The following is a 22,382-nucleotide window of genomic DNA, read 5'->3' on the forward strand; positions in this document are numbered from 1 at the left end:
AACTTTACATGGGTAGCTGGAGTAATAATGTAATTTATACACAGACGTCTGTAATATTAATGTCCAATTCGCACGGGATAAGATATCTTATTACTACTAGCAGAAGTAGGAGGGGTAACACGATTTACGCTTTGCCGTCATGTGTGTATAACGTTACATTGCTTCCTGATATCGAGTGCACAAACACAAATAGCAGTTATTATGTCCGGTCGAACAATGTATGTATTAACTTCAAATTCGATTGTGTTGGTAATAGGCACTTAACGTTACCTAACGCTGAAAGTAAGTTTCGTTCATCTAACAAGTGCTTTCGAACTTCTTTCTGATCTGAATAGTAAGTTATGTGGAAAAAACTTGAGTTGAGGGAGGGAGATAACACAGCCTAGCTACGATTTCAGTACAGTACTATCAAAGATCCTTGCTCCTTCTCAATTCTCTGGATTTAAGGACAAAATACAACCAATAGTACGATAGTAATGTTAAATCTTACTTGTGAAAAGTAATCCCCCGAGCCCTACTTTCAATGGTCCGCCGATTATAACAGGAAAATGCTGCACAGTGCTCTGGCATCTTACCTGCTGCTACGCAACGAAACTAGGAGTACGACCGGTTCAAAATGGCCGCCACAAATCTCAGCGCCCTGCGGCCAATAGGGCGTCTATCTATATGATGTCTATGAACGAAACGGCCACTTTATCTGCTAAATTTGTGCTCTTATGTCTTTTAAAAACATTTTAAATCCTGCATTACCTTTTCATATGGCATTTTCATACAAGGTTATATGTTTATCTCAATTTTTTTTTAACCTGCAATATGCTCTTTAAATGACCTATCAAAGAGTGGCTGTTTGCATGCAAACTTTTACAGATGAAACACTTCAACTTTTAAACTAATTTAAAAGCTTTGCACGCAGTTCCCTAACTCTAGGAGAGTCACTTGAAAGACCAACGTCTATGTTGTAAACTGTGGTCTGGAGGAAGGTAAAGAAGTTGACCAGGGCTTCCTCGTAGGACAAGTTGAAGACATAGTGAACTTTGAAAAGTTCATCAAAGGCACTCAAGGAGCTGGTTCCAGCACAAGGGATGAGGCACTTGTCTACAACAACATAGAAGTGGTCGATCCTGTTCTTGGTCCTTCCTGATCCCAATAGGAATGGCTGGTGGCCCTCCCTCCCACTGAGATGGCCTTCAATACTGGTGCAGGACTAAAAAAAAGCAAAAACAAAAATTAGATCAAATTAAATCAAATTAAATAAACAGAAAAAAAAAACTTGCTCACATTCAAATTAAAAGATGATGATGAAGCCTATATAACACAACTGAACCCAATATGTGCCAAACAAAACCAGTTGGTATGCTTTGTGTATTACAGTGAAAGGACAACGTCATTAAAAGGAATTTCACCCCCCCTCCTCCCCCCCACCCCCACCAAAAAACATTTGCAGGTATACCCACAGCCAAACCAAGCTATGTGACTGACTTACTTCATTAGAACACAAACAAATAGTTGTACATGGAAGTCCAAGAGCTGCAGGTCAATAAAATACAAGTGAACACGTGCAATGAGTTAGTGTCCAAAAGGTACATTTAGACAGTCACATTATGCCAGCGGTTTTGAATCCTGGTCCTGTGGACCCACTGCTCTGCACATGTTGTATGTCTCCCTTATTCAACAAACCTGTTTGAGATCTTCACTTCATTTGGCATGAGCTCACTCAAATATAAAATGTCATTTACACACCCCCAGGTTGTTACAAACCTGGATTCATTTCTTTGTACTGCTGAACACAAAGGAAGATATTTTGAAAAGTTTGTAAACAAGCCCCTTTTGGCAGCCATTGACTTCATAGTAGGAAATAAAACTATGATAGTTAATGGCTGCCCAAAGTGGCTTGCTTACAAACTTTTCAAAATATCTTCCCTTGTGTTCAGCAGTACAAATACATGTATCCAGGTTTGGAACAACCTGCGGGTGAACTTTTTGGATGAACTATCCCTTAAGTGTCTCAGGTCAGAGAAACAAAATGTGCAGAGGGGTGAGTCACAAGGAGCATGATTGAAAACCACGGCATTTTAGCGTTTATAACCAAAATTATAATTTAAAACGCTCACAATTACTTTGCAACTGTATATGCGAGTTTTACCTTATGGAAATGCACAAGTCTGTCATCAGCCTCTGTTGGACTGATCTTAGTTTTCTTCCTCCCTGGAGGAGGTGGCAGGAGCAAGGGCGCCGTAAAGGGGTGGAAGGGCGATTCTAAGGGCCCAGACTGATTTAGGGCCCAGAAGAGCAGACCCCCTTTTTCTTTTCTTATTTCTTTTCTCTTTTTTATACATACATTAAATGTGCTTGGGCCCTTCATGCAGTAAATGTGTATTTTGTCCGTTTTGACCATAGATTTTATATTAAAAAAAATATTTTCAAAATGTCAGTCACAACCTCCCCCCCCCTCACAATGATTCATTCCACCTGCGCGGTCCGAGCTAGATCGCTAGCGTGCGCATCTCTTGGTTATTGCACTTGCTATGATGAAGCGCAGACAGTGACACACGCAGGTATGTCACATCAAAAGTCGGGGCATCAAAAACGGAAAGAAAAAAAGAAAGAGAAGACAGAGAACGCCGAAGTCTACAGTATGTCACACAGTATTTCAAAAAGAAAGGCAGCTTGCCCTATTCCTCTAACATTATTCCAAAACTTTCAGAGTTAGCCTACTTATTTTTGTTGCTACATGACCTGCTTTTATCTAGCTAAAATAATTACTGAATTATGATTTACATCCAACAATACATCTCTGCTGTGCTCTCTCCGGGTTATCATGTCTCGTAGACACAGATTCAGTTGCTGCTGCACACCCTTCTCCCACGCCCCCCGTCCCCGTCTCAAATGAACAAGGTGAGCCTGAGCGCGAAACTTCACGAAGATTGAAGCCTCTAAACACGTCTTATCTACTGTGTTCGCCACATGATGATAAACAAAAAGTAATCTACACGCTTCAAAAATTACAAAATCAGTTTGCCGTGTGTATGTTCTGTCACGTGACAGTGCTGCTGCTACGATCGATGCTGTCTTACTTGATGTTCTTAAAGTAGCACTAGGTAAATTTTCAACCTTCATAATATATTTTCAAGACTCTTGTGATGATACATCGACTTACAATAGGTTGAATGAGTAATGCCAAGACACACCTGGCATTACTCCTGGTGTGTCTTGATTTTGAGCCCTTTTGGCCTAGCTAGTTTTATTCCTTGACTGATTTAATTATGGTTAGTTCTAGCTGATGTTTCCTGATTGAGCAGGTGGACCCAGCTAAAGCTTGTTCATGTAAAGTATATGTCAATATGTGTACAATATGTTCTGTTGTGCTTGCAAAATTGCAATTGAGATAATAAATGTTCTCCCTTCTATGTAAACAAGTACATCTTTCTATATTTCTTTCTTGTTTTTGTAGGCTTTGTACTCATCTTTAGACATTTTAACTATGCAATGTGCTAAGTATCTTTTTTAAAGTATACAGGGCATGTTAATTGGGTTAAATTTAATCTGTAAAAATTGTAGGGGGCCCAGAAATTTTGATTTCCATAGGGCCCAGAATTTCTGGCGGCACCCCTGGGCAGGAGATGCAGCAGCAGCAGGACAGATGACATGTCACTGTCCCAATCTGAAGGAGTAGATGTTTAGGGGATGGTGGGCAGTGTTGCCACAGTTACTTTGAAAAAGTAATCTTATTACTGATTACTCCTTTAAAAAGTAACTTAGTTACTTTACAGATTACTTGATTTTAAAAGTAACTAAGCTAGATTACAAGTTACTTTATAAGTTACATTCAGCAGTTGCCGACAACACCCCTGCCGCCTCAAAATAGAAATGACAACCGTTTTTGGCAACACACTTTATTGCATTTATGCCCGAGCCTGACGGCCCCGACTTTTTTACGCCCCTTTTTTTAGGCTTCTCCTTCGTTTTATATTTATTTTAATAATTAAAATGAACAATGAGATGTGCTGGTGGAAACAACATGAGACCATGATAGCTTGCGCCACTGTCAAGATATGGCTCGCGCAGGGTTAAAGAGTCCGTTTCTTCAGTGCAGCTGCTGGAGTTATGGCCTTTTTACTACTGGTTCCTTCATTCATTTTCTCTGACCAGGTATCTATCTGATTGCGAAATGACCAGGAGTAGGCCTAATGCCTTCCGAGAGTCTTTCGAGATGTATTTAATTCCGATCACTCGAACAAACCAATTCAGAAGGTGCATGAAAAAATTTCAAACTAAACCGGACAAATGTAAATGTATTGGTTGTTTAAACCACATGTGTAAATTTTACTCCTGGCAAATAATTAAAAAATAAATGTGTGAGAGCGTGTTATGTTGTAGTCAGATAGATATGATGGTGCTACTGCAACATCGCTGCAAATGAGTAAAGCAAGCCAACGCATATGGCCGTAAATGAAACTTTAAAATAAGTCACACAAAACACAATCATCTTCAATGTAAATTAATGAGACTAAATGATCTTACCAGTGCTTAGGTCGCTCTCTCTCATATTGCGATCTCTGAATTTGAAATGGGCTGCTGAATAAAATGCTGGAATCTTTTGCTTTGATGTGAACTCCGTTAAATGAGCATATACTGCGGGAATTGAAGATCGGATTTATATTAATTTTGCTGAAGTGTAAGGTAGGCTATAAGACAACCTGCATGTACTTTTTTTTTTTTTTTTTTTTAGATTGTGTAGCCCGTTTCGTTTTTTTTGAGCGCCGTTGCGAGCAGTAGGCTAATCTATCAGCCTGCCTCAGCTCGTCAAAAATGCCTTTGTGGTGGTATAATAACTAGCCTACTTTGTTTTTGATGTCAAAGTAGTTATATTTCGTTTCGTTTCTTTATTAAGTTCATTTCGAAAAATTGTTTAGAGCAATTTTTTGTTTGTTAAATTAAAGTTTTAATTTTTTTATGTGACGACCCAGTGAGTTAACCGCATGTTTAAAAGCATAGTCTCTCAAACCAACTCTTGAATTGTCTTGCCTATATAAACTTTAATTTAACAAACAAAAAATTGCTCTGAACATTTTTCTTAATTAGGTTTATAAAGAAACGAAACGAAAAATAACTACTTTGACATTAAAAACAAAACTGAATTATTTTAATGGCTGCAACAATGTAAAAAAATAAAATAAATAAAAAACACGGGCTCCAGCCAGACTCGGGCTGAGAATTTTGATAAGCTGTCGGTTTTTACTAAGGAAAATGACTAAAATAGTAACTCACAGTGACTTGGATAAGTAACTTTAATCTGATTACTGGTTTGGAAATAGTAACGCGTTAGATTACTCGTTACTGGAAAAAAGTAATCAGATTAGAGTAACGCGTTACTGGCATCACTGATGGTGGGCAATTTAGGACAAAACAAAAACAAACATTTAGTGCTCACAGTAACAAGAAATCATAGCACATATGAAATTGACATCCTCACAAATCAAGCTAACCATTTTCAGATCCTTGTCCACCTGCTGCACTGAGAAGACACTGAATTTCTGCTGTTGAAGTAAGAGATTTGGTTTCGTTGATGATTTTTTGTTTGAATGCAGTCTCCCACCTATCAAGAAACTTGTTGGATGTTTCAGAATTGAACAGCAGAGTAAAGTCCTGATTTATCTAATGACAAAGCATATTACAAGAGGTTACTTGGGACTTTTTCATCCTTTACCACCAAAATGGATACCCAGATAGCAGACAAACAGTGAATCAGCGTTGAATCAATGTTAATGCATCAACTAAAATATCATTGAATCAATGTTGAGATCTCAATGTTGAGACTGTTGATTTTTCATCAGGTTTGCACCCTGAAATAATGTTATTTCAACGATGAAAAATAGATCAAGATGGGCTTAAAATCAATAGTTTTCCAACTAAAATTAAACCACTTATTTAAGTGAATCAATGTTGAATCAATGTTAATGCATCAATCAAAATATCATTGAATCAATATTGAAATATATCATTGATTTTTCATCAGGTTTGCACCCTGAAACAATGTTAATTCAACAATGAAAAATAGATCAATCTTGCTTTATGTACAGCAGGATTCTATGCCAGTTAATTTGTCTCTTTATTTTATTCATTTTAATCAGAGACCATGTGTGGCTGCAGTCGATATGATTTTGCATCAAAAAGTCACTCAAAGTAAACAACATCCTTCAGTTTAGATGCAAATTTATTTATTTATGCCCCCACAGTTACAACAGGAAATCTCACATTGACTTAAAACAATTACATCTGAATTTATGACACAAATGAGAAGAGCCTGGAAAAACATGACAACGTGCATCTGCAGAATGGAAGTAAATACAAATGTAAACTTGCCAATAAATACAGAAATGACACAGTACTACTGAAAGAAAGAAGGTAGAAGAAAGAATAAAATACTCCAAACTCAAGGGTTTCCACCATGAGCAATGCCCCGAAGCCTTTCAGGTTGTAATGGAGCCAGTTCTGCACCGTCCCAGCAAAGATAAACTCTGATGCCTCTTATTATCAGCATTCACGGCATCTAAAACAACAAGAAGTTAGTAAATATTTGGAAATGTGATTAAATTATACATTACAAATATCACCTACTACAAAATGAAGTGAAACTTGAAATTTTATCAAAATCTTGATATCCAAGTTAAAACGGTAACATTAAATTCAGGACTATTTAATGCATTTTAGTACAGACTTTAAAGGACCTGCAGACACACAATGAATGAAAGAGCAAAGTGACTATATCCTTTTATCTAATAATATTATTGTATTTAATAGTAAATAAATAAAGTGTGAAAATGAAACAAGTAAATGAATGACCAAATAGCTAAATTAAGAAAATAAAAGAGGAGCTGTATAGGCTACATGGTGGTTTGGAAGAGATTTTTTTTTCCATTTACAACACGAACTGGAGGCACAACTGTTTACTAAAATTTCTGTAGTTTGATATAGCTGCCTACAGAACTTAAAGATCTCACTCTTTTCTTTTTTTCTTGCTGCATTAAAGATTAAACTGTAATGTTGTAATTGTGATCTGCTCTCGTGATGATATCGTACAGCTGAAGCAGATCTACGAGCTGATTGTATTTCCCCTCACCGCTAACAGGTCAATCAGTTCTAGTTCTGCTTCAGCTGTGAGGTACTCTCACGAGTGGCGAACACAATTACTGACAAGCCAGAAATCCATCTAACCTTCCGATCGCCTCTCGTTTATACACTGGACGAATATAGGATGATTCAAAATTATTAATCTGTGTGTGCAACGAGTAAGATACGTTTGTGGATCCGCGCCGCGCATTCATTGACTGTGAGTCGATCCTATATGGCCTCAAAATCCAAATGAATCAAATAGGATCGACTCACAAGTCAATGAATGCATGTGCAGCACCGTTAAAAAAAAAAAAAAGAGTAGCACGAGTCAGAATTTGGACACAATTCACAGTGTATATGCCAATCTTAAGAAAAAAAAAAGAATACAAATATGATATGGTTTGGTGAAAAACAAACTGAAACTCAATGTATTAAGATTACCCTGGCCGTTGGTTGTGTAACTTACGAGGGCGCTCATGTGACTATTATTAACATTGCAGTTCACTCTGACTCAGGAGAAGCACACAAGTTGTAAAACATAAAGATGAATAAAAACACTAAATTAAAATTGAGATGAATTTTATAATTATATTTTTGTAGGCCACCTACCTCTAAAAAACATGGTCGTTGTCCTGTGTCTTTTTCGCGATTGAAGTCTGTTCAGCTGCGCTTGCTTTGGTTGATTGGTGGATGTCTTGAAGGTGCATTACCGCCACCTGCTGGATTGGATTGTGGCGCATTCGATATTCGATAGGGACACATATTCTAAATTCTTTATTAACTCTGTATTCTTTAGATAAATAAGGAAATGCATGTACATTCTACATGATTTAAATAATAATAATAGGTTACATTTTTATTTATTTCAAACTGTATTCAGTCATCTCCAAGCGAACACGTTTTGGGTTCTTCGACAAAGTTTTAAGGCGCCAGGAGATGAACCCAGTTCCCTTTTCTGGATCGTAGAAATGCTCCTGTCAGAAAGATGAGAACACTTTGTAAAATCAGTGTTGCATTTAATAGATAAACTGCTATTGGGCGCAACAAAAAAGCAGCACAAAACATGTGAAACTAGATTATGTTACAAGAACATCAATACAGAAGATTCTTACATAGCCCTTTGTTGAATATGGGTCTCTCAGGCTAGGAAAGAGAGAAATAATGCCCAAGGCATAAGTTTCCCGCTATTTGTGGGTGGGGATCCTCCTGCAAATGTTAAAAACAAAAAAAAATGCTTAACGCTAAACTTGACCTTGTTTTCTACACCAATTGCTGTGTGTATTTCTTGCATCTGTGCACTGAAGTCTTACCCGTGAATCTCTGTCATGTGACTGACAACAATATTAAATCTGAAAGTGCAGTGTATATAAAAGTTATTGTCTCTCAAAAGTAAGAGCCGACTCGAGTCGAATCATTGAAAAATGTGGTGATGTGCAATGTATATTATGAGACAATTAAATAGTGTTTTTTTTATTTTATTTTTTTTACCTCTGATGGATGTAAACCTGGAGACCTCGTTGGAGACCTCCAAAACTAAAATAGTAAACTCTAAAATGGCACCAAGATTGAATCACTGGAGTCACATGGACTATTTTAACTTTGATGTAGAACTTTGAATTTGCTAAAGCACTTTCATGTTTTTTCAATCCATTTTTTATTAGTTTGTTTTTCTTTTTCTTTTGAAAATTAGTCAATATTCAGCTCATTCAGAAAGTTCAGTGTGACAGTGTTTTAACTTTTTAACTAAACTTTTATTTAATAAAAAATATTTTTCTTCTGCATGATCTATCTTTAAAGATACTCTTCAGAGAAGTGGGAAAAAGATGAGGATGATCCCAAGCCCACAAGCTCTGATGTCTCAGGTGATTTAAACATATACACACATATACAAAAGATAAATTCATGTATTACTGGTGTGTATAATGTGTTACTATGCAGAGGTTTTCACACTTTATATTGCCAAAACCCACCATTATGATGAACCTTTAGCTAAGGAGTAATGTTGAACATGTAAACCTGAAGATAAACATTTTTAGTTCAAATTTATTAGTTTTATAGAAACTTCACAAAGAATTCTGTTTTACAAAGAAATACAAATCCCATACTACAGATAAAAACAAATATAAACACTTAAATGTCTCTATCAAGAACTTAAAAATGTGACTGTAACAATGTTTGAATATGTTAATATTTATGTTTTTTTATGAATTTTATGAAGACCCTTACAACCCTCTGGAGGCCTGTTGTGGGTCCCCTGAAAAAACCCATGCATTCATGTATTGATGTACATTAAGCCACTTACTTCTATATCTTCCTCTCAGAATTTCTTGATCTTTAACAACATCACATGACTTATAAAGAAATTACAGTGCAAACCAGGATACCAGGTGTGTATACATTGTTTATTCATTGTGTATACAAGGTTAGTTATGGAAAAAGATTACGTGATCATACTAATTTTAATGTGATAAACAGATGATGCGCATTTTAAAAAGTCAAGAAATACAGTGACGCGAGTTGGTCTGAAGACAAAGAATGTTCAGCTGGCCAAAACTCCAAGATACCATGGTAAGCTTGTGTTTTAACTTATCTAAGGAACTTAGCAGAATCTGCAGATTTTGAATGTCTTATGTCTTTTCTTGAAAGTAGTCAAGAGTCCACTTATTCAGAAAGCTCTGTGTTTGTCAAAACATCTGGTGCGTGCACTGTAAAAAAAAATCCTGTAAAATTACAGGACATTTTGAACAGTGATTTACCGTTATTCATAAATACAGTTGAATACTGTAAATTATGCTGCATTTGACAGGCAAAATAATAACGGCAAGTTACTGTTCAGTTTTACGGGATATTACCAGGGTTCCTACACAATTTTAATTTTAAAATTCCATACTTTTCCAGACTCAAATTTCCAGACTTCCCAACAGATTTTTCCGACCATATTTAACTTGTTCTGACAAATTGGTTAAAAATTCAACTGTTAACAAGTATGTTACATTCTTAAGATTTTGTATGTTGCCTTTTATTAGGATAGGAAAGTAGCTAGACAGGAAGTAAGGTGGGAGAGAGAGGGGGGCGGGATTGGGCAAAGTCCATGAAACAGGACTCAAACTTGAGTCTCCCGAAGCACAACAGCACTACATGGCGACCCACAATACTATCTGTGCCGACAAATATGTTACACTCTGAGTCAAAACCTCTATGTAGGCTATCATGTTAAATTTTTAAGTTTGAAAATTGTAGCTACTGTTGCTTGTACAAGTCAATTTAACACCAAACCAGTCAAGTTCAAAGCACAGCATTTTATTAAAACTGCAATGCTAAATCTAAAATTCATATATCTGTATGCTAAATTAATATATATCTGTAATGTTGTACATTTAAATAACTGTAAACCCCTACAGAAACAGAATTGACGTTCATGTACTATTAACCAGAAAATTAGAAAATAGAGCTAAAGTCAATTGACAATGCTTAGTTGGCTGTTAGGTACAGCAAACTTGTAAAGACTGTTTAGGTCATTTACTTACCCTGATGTATTCTAAACTAATACGACTTGGTGTTAATCTTGGAAATCTTGGACACATGAAGATATTTAAAGGATTAGTTAACCTCAAAATGAAAATGTCCTAATCATTTACTCACCCCAATGTCATCCAAAATGGCAACCAACTCAGTTGGATGCTCAAAAACTTAATTTCTTTTTCACTGAAGATAGTAAGGCATGGATATCTTGGATGGCATTGAGGTGAAGGATATTTATTTTTTCAACAGATCCACTCACGTTTACAACATGCATTAGTTCTCTCAAACTGACAACATGCTTGAATGATAAGCAACCTTAAACGCTTTATAACCTGAATATATATTCACCTCTGACACATATTTATATAAACACGGATTTATATTATAATTTTGGAAGTTGAATTTAAATGAGCATATCATGCGCTCATGCTTATCTGTTGATGGTTTGAGTGATGCGGATGCGCGCACTCGTTCATTTAATGAAGGTCAAATACAGCTGTTTTTGGAAAAAGACAAACTTGAGCAATAGGATTAATGTTACACGCATACTGAATTAATTCCCTCGTCATAATAGATCACTTAACAACAAAACACAATCTAATCTTAATGATTGCGTGCTCCCTCGATATTTTGCTTATTTGATTGTGACGCGGACGCACAAGCTCATTCAACGGCCCAGATTGGATACTCTAGTAAATATCGAAGTTATGCGAAGTGGAAATACACAACTTTAATTTGTTACACTGAGAAAATATTAAATATAACAGTAACGTTAAAGAGAAAAAAACACCCGATTAGTTCAAATGCTCACCTTTGATCATTAGGTACATTATGGGATTCGTGACTTGATGTGGTTGGTCTTGATTCCACCTTGGTCTGGGACATTAACGTTGTGAGACTTTGTGTGGTGGTGGTGGATGCTGTGATGAGACGACGATGCTTTTGGCCTAGCATATGGCTTACAATTGCCGCCTCCCCCATGTTAGAGATTGTCAAATGATTTGACATAAAGTTTACAAATAGCTTTCTTTGTAAATTTTAAATCTTTGGCTAACCATGCTTTATATTTAGGATTGGCAAGCCAGCCCTCGGAAAACTTGCATTTTCCCATTTTGTTTGCCTTGAAGTCCACACAATGTAAAAGCCAAAGACAACATTCAAGGTGTTTTTAGTCAAGCGGTTTGAGGTATGGGGGCTGTGATGGCAACAGCCACCTAACAACGTAACAGCACAAACTCCAGCAGATCAATTGCGCTGGCAGACTGATCCAAGCACCATGGGGAAAAAAAGATTGTATATATTATATATTTATTATATACATTTAGAAATTCTTAATTTTAAATTTAGAAAACGAAATGGGGACAATAGTCTGGAAACATAAATATTTTTCCATACTCTGATTTATTTTTTCCATACTTTTCCAGACCTGGAAATTGCTCAAATCAAATTCCATACTTTTTCATACTTTTCCAAACCCCGTAGGAACCCTGACGCTGGTTTGTTGAATTCTGACTGCATGCTGATAGATGAGAGAGAGCAAATATTGTGGTCATACCTTTGAATGGACGACCCTTTTCTGCCCCACTTTTACAATTTCCAGGTCCTGGACCCACCCATCTGTAAAAACGACCTGGGCCTGCTGCAGCAACTTGAAGTTACTGTAAACTTTGTGTGTGTACGCACTAACACTTAATATCATGTGTGGTCAACACTCTGACCATATAGTTATATATAGGGGTGTCAACAATAATCAATACGGCGATGCATCGCGATGCAGGGCATGAACGATTCAGCATCGATGTGGCAAAGTGCCATAATCGATTATGTCACTGTTTATTTTCTGGCGGACAATAATGTTGTGAAGTTTCAAATACTTCCGGTTCCGGGAGAATAACAACAACAACAAGCAAGATGGCTGAGGCGGAGGGAGATGACCGCGATAGACGGGTTATTAAAAACGCGCCCAAAGCTTGGAAAGCGGACATCTGGGCACATTTTGGATTTTATGAAGTGAATGGGAAACTAGACAAGTCTTACGCGGTGTGTAAAATCTGCCACACTAAAATTAAGCACGTTGGCAATACAACTAACTTTACGAACCATGTCGATCGTTGGCATCCTGAGTTAACTTCAACAACAACAACACAAAAAGTCGACACATCCCAGCCAAGAATTGACGAGTCGCTAGTGTCAACATTGCCACACAACTCCAAGAGAGCAAAGAGGATCACACGATCGGTGGCATGTTTTATAGCGAAGGATCTACGACCCTATTCTGTGGTAGAAAATGCGGGGTTTCGCCACATCCTTAAAACAATTGAGCCCCGGTATAAGTTACCGACAAGAGATACCTTCACTGATTCCGCGCTTCCCGCATTGTACATTTAATATTTGCACAGGACTTCAGGAAGTGCCCTGTCTTAGAGCTGCTATTTCACTGTGTGTAAAAAAACTAAAACAAAAAGCACTGAAAGCTGTGATTTTGATTGTTTTCTTTTTCAGGTTTGAAAATGCCATATCCAATACCCTGTACCATTTATTTTGATTTAATTACATTTTATTTTATTTAATAACTTTTATGTCAAAGATACAGGAGACACATAGCAGCCAATAAAATCTGTTGTTTAATATCTGCTTGTATTGCCTCATGACTGATGAAAAATTTGCCTTGTGTGCAGTAGAATTTTGATGCATCGCAATGCATCGTAGAATCGAATTGAATCGAATCGTTACCTGGTGAATCGTAATCGAATCGAATCGTGAAGGCAGTGCCAATGCACACCCCTAGTTATATATATATATATATATATATATATATATATATATATATATATATATATATATATATATATATATATATATATATATATATATATATATATATATATATATATATATATATATATATATATATATGGGTGCTGAAAGTTGGGCAACAGTTTGACGTCCCTTGACCAGTCGCTCAGCTCGTAAGGATCTAGTCCTTTGATTTCCTTTTTTTCGCATTATATCTCGTCTTTTCATTAGGATTGAGTTTTAGGCGATATGGTCTGACAATATTTTCTTTACCCCATTTTGTAAGATTATATTCTGTTTTTATTTCTCTAATTTTTATTTAAATAAACTGGCCAAACATACCCATAATTCGTTGCATTCTGATGACGTTGCCACCCAGCTGGTCACGTGTCTTGGCAATCTCTATTGCGTGTGTCTCACGGTGAATCTGTGAGAGTTTGGAGCTCTGCTAACTTTGCCTGATCTCATGAAGGCAATTTGTTGTTGTTTTTAAAGCCCAAAACTAAATGGGAAACACGTCAAACTCAAATTTAGAATAAGGCTGGCGCATCCCTCATGTCCACTAGTAGGCAGAACGCAGCGGGAAAATTTCTGCTAGACAGAACGCAGTGGGAAAATGTCTGCTAGACAGAACGCAACAGGAAAATGTCTGCTAGGCAGAATGCAGCGGAAAAAGGTGCCATTTTGACCACACCATGCGGTGTGAATACACGAAGTAGTGGCTTTTATACAGATTTCTACAAACAACCATTGAATACGCTAAAAATGCGCATATGCTATTATAGGCTACCAATATAGCCCACGCAACAACAACAAAAAATGCAACATAGAACAAGAGTTAAAACATAACAAAACACAACTTACCTTACTTTTACTTGGCTCTTTGCAGGCACCGGGGAAATCTGTCAGGAAATGAACAGGAACATCCCAGATAGCAGACAAACAGTGAATCAGCGTTGAATCAATGTTAATCAGAGGTGGAAAGTAACGAATTACATTTACTCGCGTTACTGTAATTGAGTAGTTTTTCTGTGTACTTCTACTTTTTTAAGTAGTTTTAAAAATCTGTAATTTTACTTTTACTTAAGTACATTTTGATTAAAGTATTGTACTTCGCTACATTTTAAACCACATCCGTTACTGAGTAAAAATAAATCATTAATGCAAAGAGAGGAGGAAAAAGACCGCGATCCGGAAATGACTAATATTGAATAGAGGGCGCGGGAGAGAACATGCGCGCAAATATCAGATGGAGACGAACAAGACAGACGTCAGTGACGCAGACCCAGGTGACAGCAAAACGCGGTCGTTAACTCCTGGCTAGTATGGAAATAGTTTGGATATAGAAAAAAATAATGTGGTGTTGTCAAAAAATAATGTGGAGGATATCAAATTTGCACAAAATGTGGATGCAAATGAAGAAACACATAGAACATGTTCGGGCACACATCCCTCTGTGCAAATAAAGGTATGTTTATAAGGCCGATTGATTTCTGTGACGCAGAGGGAATCCCGGAATCCAGTCATGAACCTTAACTTTACATTATAACGTAGATTTGGTGTAATACACGCAAACTGGTGGATGAACGAAAAACTCGAATGTAGAGCTGTAGGCCTTAGAAATAAATCAAATCGCGGCATGGTCTGTGAACATTAAAGCACAACATTTGTAACGCTTGTGTCCGGGTGTAAAATGCGGATAGCTCACTTAATATATCTGGAGTGGATGCAAACACGGAGGCGATTGACGTCAAACAGATCGCGCTTTATTTCCCGCTGAACTCTCATCACAAACTCCATTTCCGTCCACAGCATTACTCAATAAAACAAAATAACTGACTGTTAGCAACAGAAAAACAGAGAATAATCCCCACACATGGGAGCTCAAAACTCAGTGCGCACATACACAAGATGCAGAACTCGTTTTCAGGGAGCGCGCGCAGCTCTTAAAGGGGCCACACTATATTTCTACTCGTTACACATTGAATGCTATAGACCCTTCCCAGATAGCACACGCACGTCGCGCAGACATCTGTGTGACGTCGTCATTTTCATCTGGAAGATGTTTATATTAGGGCGTTTGCTCATATGCTTTACGTCGCCGAGACGTCCCTGCCAGCTGTTAGAACGACGTCTAGGGTATGTATTTTAGACGTAAAAAATTTAGAACGTCGGCAAAATGCTCTTTAAAAGATGTTCATCAGATGTTCATACAGCTGCAAGACATCTGATTTATGTAGCCCAGACATCTTTTTAAGGTATGATTCCACAGTAAACAAAACAGTGTTTCCTAGCAACGACAACCCGCTTTAGAAAGCTAATGAGAAATGAAAACTAAATTTAGGCCTATCCTGTCCTCCTCTGTTGCTCGACTGCTTCTTCTAACAAGTACTTGCAAACACAGCAAGTAATTTTACCTGGCTTTGGCCACGACTCTTCCTGCGTAAGTCTAACGGTACTGTAATGTGCTGCTGGGTGTCCTGACGAGTTGTGAGAAAAATAGTATAAAACAATATATTTGTAATATGTTGATTGGGTCATATATGACAATCACCTGTTAGCTAGCTTGTGAACAAATTTTTTACTGCATGCAAAGTAAACCAAGCTTCTCTGAACATGGTGTCGTTTTCAAAAAACACATTTATTAATATAGCAAAAAACAACACTGTAACACTGTAATTTATTATTTTAAAAAAGTATTAACATACATTCAAACAAAACATTAACATTTAAATCTATAACCTTAAACATAAAATTTAAATAAGAAACAATTACACCCTCCCTGGGGCCAAGCGTAGGAAGTCTTTGATGAATTTTTCTGCCTCTGCTTCCGTCGGAGACAGCAGGACGGGATTCCTCATGGCTGAAGCTGCATGTAAAAAAAAAAAAAAACTAGGTCAAATCAAAAATATCAAACGTGCATCGAGTTGGCGTCAAGCTCTTCCTGTGTGAGTGCGTACAACCATGTGCTGCTGATACTGCGTGGAGAAGACTGGCAAATTGTGAAGAAATATTTGCTCAAGGTATGTATAAATCAAATATATTTAATACTAATTAAAGTGTACTGTGATAGGTTAAAAAAATACGTTATGTTGATTGAGATGCTATAGTTATATTGCGAGCAAGTTGTTTCGTGCATGTCTGTAGTTGCGCGCACAACGTTAGCCGCCTTTAACTGATCGTTTAAACTTTATTTCTATATATATGTATGTATGCATATATATGTGTGTGTGTGTTTGTATATATATATATGTATATGTGTGTGTGTGTATATATATATATATATATACACATTATATATACTATATATTTGTATATATATATATATATATATATATATATGCATTTATATATATATATATATGCATTTATATATATATATATATATATATATATATATATATATATGTGTGTGTGTGTGTGTGTGTGTGTATGCACATTGCTGTTTGGTGTTACTACGTGTTTGATTATAGTTGACTCGTTATATGAACGTTAGCCAATTTGATTTAATGGCGGGAAATCACTTGACTAACGCTGTAATTTCCTGCTATTAAATCTATTCTATTCTACAACATTTGAACTTGCCTATTAAGAGTGAGCCGATGTTCGATTTCTTAATGCCTCGCTTGTCTCCTCTGCCGCACCAGTTCAGTTGGCGGGCGACATTCGTGGTGAAGACCTTGAAGCAGATTCTCCATACGGTCTTCTTCATTGTTGGCCCGCCACTGATGGATAATCTGTTCACCTTCAACAGGTACATTAAGTAATATTTTAGCATAAATGCACCTTTTCTGTACTGTACTAGACACTACCTGTCAAAAGTTTGGAATAATTAATATTTTTGTAATGTTTTTGAAAGTATGATGATGTTTACCAAGACTGCATTGATTTTCATCCATGTAGTAAAAGGTAATATTATATTATTTATATGAACTGTTCTCTTTGAGAAGTTTTTGAAAATAATTTCCTGCTTTTTAAGCTGAATTTTCAGAAATGCATAATCTTTCAGAAATCATTCTAAATTGTAATAATATTTCACTCTTACTGTTTATCACTGTATTTCTGATCAAATAAATGCAGCCTTGGTGAGCATACGAAACTTAAATACAAAATCGTAATTTTAGACTTTTGGCATGTAGTGTGTAAACATATCACTATATTTCATTAGTAGTTGTAGAATCGAAAATTCCCATGATTCTTACCATTCTCTGCATAAACCCTCTGTCTAATAAACTTTGTTCCAGCCGGTCTAGATCTTCAGTAGACACAAGTGGAAAGATGCCATCCTCGTCATCATCCTGGATTTGGGGTAAAAAGCGCCTGTTTCCCACTAGAGACTGGACCAGTGAAGTCAGGTGGTTTATCTTCACGTCCATCTTCTGTAGTGTTTCCAGAATTGCTCTTTCTACAGCTGCAATACAGAAGGTCATTTAGCTTAGAGTTCAATATTTGTTGTTGTTGTTTTTATTGATGAATGACTTACATGTGCACTGACTCAAGACTGGATTTTCCAGACCCACACCAGAAGTACCTGTAAGTAAAAATTTACAGTCAGGTTTTCAATGTTAGACGTATTCTCACATGTGCCTCTGCCTTGGTGGAACATGTCTGGGTTACATTTCACCCTAAATAATGTGACACTTTCACTCTTTTCCAGATTTGCTTAAAAGAAACGCGCTCAAAATGGGGAACTTGGTAAGCAAAAACTAAAGTAAGCTGCTGCTGATGGTTTTCATATGTAAAAGAATATAATTTGTAGGTACTCTGCTGATAACATACTCTGCTCTCTTCCTTGGTGGTCACCCGAGGGTCTCAGGACAGAAAAGGTTTGCACTACCGATTGAACAGATAATGTCATTTTATATGTATTAAGTATTTGATTGTTTTTAAATGTTGTGAATATTTGATTTTGTCATGACAATTTAATGCTCTTTTACCTTGTGTGTTAGGTGGATCAACACCCCAGCCGGCTCCATGACGGTGTGTCTGAGAGACGTCCACTGGAGCTGAGAATTAAGGTAAGATTTGCTTGTTACCAACACAAATGAACTCACTAAAGTGGAAACCGAAAAGCATAAAACAAATGTGTTCACTTCTTATAATACAAGTATGGTTAATGTATTCATTATTGCACTGACATTACCAACAATCTCCAGTCAGTGAATCAGTGTTCTTTTGAAGACATTAAGGACTTAATGTGGTGTTTTTCACACTGGCTGACACTGTAACAACCTGTTCAAGACCAATAAAGCACCCAATATAACTGAGAAACGGATGTGTCTGCATCTGTCAGACAGCGCTCAGAAACGATCTCTCGTGCAAATTGAGAAATGTGTTGTTTTTCCCTGCTGACTGCGATTTGAAGGCTAAAAATTACACAGCATTTGCATGGGTATCGGTCAAACCTGTCTGACCGATACCCGATCTGGCAAAAGAATACGGATGCTGAGTATCGGAGGGTCCCTAGTTATCTGTTGTTGTTGTTTTTTATTTTATTTTTTATACTTACTCTGTGATCTTCCTTGGTAGTCACAATCCCCTGAGGGTCTCAGGACAGAAAAGGTGTGCTCTATGGATTGGAAAAGATCATGTAATATAAAATTAGATTTTTTTTGAAGTGCTATGAATAATGTTTATGGTTCCTGTTCTATTGTAATTAATGCTCTTTCACCTTGTGTGTTAGGTGAATCAATATCCCAGCTGGCTCTGTGATAGTCTGTCTGAGAGACGCCCACTGGAGCTGAGAAAGGTGGAGGAGGTAAGATTTGCTTGTTACCAACACAAATTAATGCATACAAATGTGTAGCTAATTGAAAGTTCAGAAAATAATAAAACCAAAGAAGAAAAAGGTACTTTTACCTCGTGTGTTAGGTGGATCAACACCCCAACCGTCTCCATGGTGGTGTGCCTGAGAGACGCCCACTGGAGCTGAGAAAGGTGGAGGAGGTAAGTTGCACTTGTAATTTATGTAAGGTTACTAGACTAGACATGCGAAACATTATTGGATAATTCTTATAACTGACATTTCTCTGGGCCAGTCAGAATCTTAGCTCACTTGCGGCAGAATCTTGAAGCACACAGCGTCAACTGACTGAGCATATTTATTGACTATAAAGTAGGCCTATCATATGAATAATGCAGTGCTAACGGACAGCTTTTGAAATGTTTATCTTCTGCTCTACAAAGCTGCATTTATTTAATCAAAAATACAGTTAAAACTGTAATGTTGTGAAATACCATTACACATGAAAACATCCCTTTTCTATGTGAATATAGTACAGTGTGATTTATTCCTGATTAAAGATGAATTTATCATCATTACTCCAGTCTTCAGTGTCACATGATCCTTCACTGATCATTCTCATATGAGGATTTCATAATCAAGAAACATTTTTGATTATTATCAGTGTTAAACAGTTGTGCTGCTTTAAAATGTTGTGGAAACCATGATGCATTTTATTTTTCAGGATTCTTTGATGAGAAAGTTCAATGGGCAGCATTTATTAAATAAATTATTATCTTTTGTAATATTAAAAATATCACTTGTGATCAAATTAATGTAGCCTATGTCTGATCAACAAAAGTATTAATTTCTCTCTTTTAATTTTACCACAAAGGTATGAATGGTATGATGGTTTCCGCAAGATGAAGCCGCACCATGAGCAGCAAAACTGTTTTCGACACTGATAATAATCATAAATGTTCGTTGAGCATCAAATCCCAATATGAGAATGATTTGTGACACTGAAGACTAGAGAAATGATGATAAAACCAGCTTTGATCACAGAAATAAATGACACTTTACTATACATTCACGTAGCGAACAGATGATGTACATCAGAATAATATTTCACTAATATCCTAGATATAGATATATCTATATATAGATTACAACCTTTGCGTGGGAACTGGCGTATGTACGTTTCCAGACGCGTTTTGTGCGTATGCACGCTTTATAAATGAGACCCCTGGACCTGGGAAAGGGGTTGTTGGTCTTCATTTGAGCATTCCCACCAGACAGATACAACTTAAATTTACCTTGAAAGCTGGGCAGACTCTCACATCGGGTCTGCTGTTGGTCTTCCAAATTCCTTTGTTGCTGATTGACAAATGCTGTTGATAGTGGGGGTGAGGGGTCATTAGCTACAGTTGTGCAGCTGTATGTTTTAACGTTTAGATAGTTTAGCAGTTCTTAATCCTGTTTCTGCATGGGAAATCTTTTATTTCACTTAGGAACATTCATTCATGGATTCGCACAACGCAACTGCCTGCAGTCTTCACACACAGATGACACTTACTAGAGAAATGTAATGTGATCTACCTCTATAAATAATAACATTTAAATGTACATATCATGCACTTTAATGCTCTTTAAATGGAAAATATACACGCGATCTGGAATCATGGCGGATCCTGAGTCTGTGGGCGAATAGAACAAATGTCTGAAGTGACAAGAGATGGATACGAGATGTACAGAGCAGGGCGTTATGAGGAACAGGATTAAGAACCCTCTACATAGTTGTAGCTTTAAATAATCATTTGTAGATTTGGATATAAAAATTAAATTTTTAAGATAAAAGAGGAACTTCAGACTTACAGTTGCTTAAAGAGTTTACAGCTCTGCTCTGCAAAACCTGAGGGCGCACAACAGGACCTGATAATAGGGAAAGATAGTTTTTTATGTGTGTGTGGAAGCAGAGCTCTAATTTGAGTGCTGTTTTTTTAAAGTACCAGTACTAATAAAATTTCATATCGTACCGATTTTAAAAGCAGGATATTGTGATACTTTTCTAGTATATCATGCAAAATCGTAGCTTACTCAGCAAATGTACATCCATAACATTTGAATAATTTGGTTTTCTTTTATGCATTTCTTTCACCAGAATAAAAGTCAACATGTAATCTGTATTATTCATAGCAATTTTTTAATTTTACATTTACCTTTTTTTGGGGCACATTTTGGAATGGCTGGAGGTTTCGGTGCTGGTGGAACACTTTCTTTGTCTGCAGTTTTTCTTTTTTTAAGGGGTGGTGGTTCTGGGGCCTCATCATCTGTTGAATAGATGTGATCGGAGCATGTTTTCTTTCTAGGAAAACAAAGACACAATATAAATCAGTCAGTTAGACTGCCTCTGTGTCAAGCTGTCTTACAGAGGATCCTGGATTTCCACCCCTGCTAAGCCAGTGTTTTACAATTTCCATTTGCCTAAAGTGAATTGGAAGCAAAGGCCAGCATTTTTTTAATGCACAAAAAAGTATTCTTGACACTTCATTAAAATTGTGGTTAAATCACTGTAGTCATATTACACTATTTTAACAAAATCTTTACCCACTATTCAATTATATAAAAATTCAGTTGAACCATTTTAAATATAGTTGAAACAAGCTAAAGGATGATTTTTCATGTTAAACTATTTACTTTGTCTTTTGTGAGGACTTACTTGGGAATCCTTTTTCCAGCAATTTCTGATTCTGAACTTATATCTGATGTGTAGCTGGCCTTCTTCCAGTTGCTGACTACATTGTGAAAAGATGCTGAAAAATGAAATACTGGTAAGGTTTCAATTTTGTTTCTTAAAGCTATATGCAAGATCACGTTTTACTGTATAGATAAAGGATGTACAAAGATTTTGAAAAATGAAATATAGGTATAATTGGTGAGAACATATATAATTTACTCTTACCTGACTCGTGCAGGATTCTTGCCCTGTGTCGGGTCCACCCTTTCTCTGGCTGTGGCGGCTCCAGTGTTCTCACACTCTTTAACATCCTGTCACGGTCTTTGTATGGTGGCCACCAGGAGTAGCCACCTTCATACCAGGATTTGGCAACTGGGCCCGTTGTCCCCTCTCCCTCAAACTCCACTATTAGGTACATTGTTTTTCTTTTTTTTCTTTTTTAAATTACTGTATATAGCTGCAAGCCTGAAAACCATATTAATTATTAACTTG

At 36.7% G+C, this 22,382-nt stretch overlaps 1 protein-coding gene, 1 long non-coding RNA gene and 1 pseudogene across 3 annotated transcripts; 1 reads left to right on the forward strand and 2 right to left on the reverse strand.

The window, feature by feature from the left end:
- Nucleotides 1-889: 889 nt before the first annotated feature.
- Nucleotides 890-11,616, reverse strand: LOC137075840 (uncharacterized; annotated as a pseudogene).
- A 4,437-nt stretch (nucleotides 11,617-16,053) lies between these two features.
- On the reverse strand, nucleotides 16,054-22,316 carry LOC137075075 (uncharacterized). 2 transcript variants are annotated; one of them, XM_067443254.1, is made up of 14 exons: nucleotides 22,116-22,316; nucleotides 21,873-21,966; nucleotides 21,373-21,518; nucleotides 21,029-21,085; nucleotides 20,470-20,544; nucleotides 19,291-19,359; nucleotides 19,103-19,171; nucleotides 18,941-19,000; nucleotides 18,369-18,437; nucleotides 18,211-18,264; nucleotides 17,915-17,962; nucleotides 17,634-17,842; nucleotides 17,017-17,176; nucleotides 16,054-16,300 (listed from the first exon to the last, which is right to left on the reverse strand). In XM_067443254.1, the coding sequence occupies exons 1-14, from the start codon at nucleotides 22,306-22,308 to the stop codon at nucleotides 16,203-16,205; spliced, it is 1,401 nt and encodes a 466-aa protein (XP_067299355.1). In that variant the 5' UTR covers nucleotides 22,309-22,316; the 3' UTR covers nucleotides 16,054-16,202. The 2 variants fall into 2 exon arrangements, with proteins under 2 accessions (XP_067299355.1, XP_067299357.1); XM_067443256.1 differs by lacking the exon at nucleotides 18,211-18,264.
- LOC137075077 (uncharacterized) lies at nucleotides 17,835-19,018 on the forward strand. The gene is made up of 4 exons (XR_010904994.1): nucleotides 17,835-17,964; nucleotides 18,089-18,257; nucleotides 18,381-18,449; nucleotides 18,961-19,018. It is a non-coding gene; the product is annotated as an uncharacterized lncRNA (long non-coding RNA).
- Nucleotides 22,317-22,382: the final 66 nt, after the last annotated feature.

Source organism: Pseudorasbora parva, chromosome 5 (assembly GCF_024679245.1).
Source record: "Pseudorasbora parva isolate DD20220531a chromosome 5, ASM2467924v1, whole genome shotgun sequence".
Taxonomy (NCBI): Eukaryota; Metazoa; Chordata; class Actinopteri; order Cypriniformes; family Gobionidae; genus Pseudorasbora; species Pseudorasbora parva.

Excerpts from the sequence above, each read along its gene's own strand:
- LOC137075075 (XM_067443254.1), bottom strand. The coding sequence starts at position 22,308 with ATGTACCTAATAGTGGAGTTTGAGGGAGAGGGGACAACGGGCCCAGTT. Across the intron at positions 19,172-19,290 it reads TGATCCACCTAACACACGAG|CTCCAGTGGGCGTCTCTCAG; the intron begins GTAAAAGTACCT and ends CACCTTTCTCAG. Across the intron at positions 19,001-19,102 it reads TGATTCACCTAACACACAAG|AGCACACCTTTTCTGTCCTG; the intron begins GTGAAAGAGCAT and ends TCCAATCCATAG.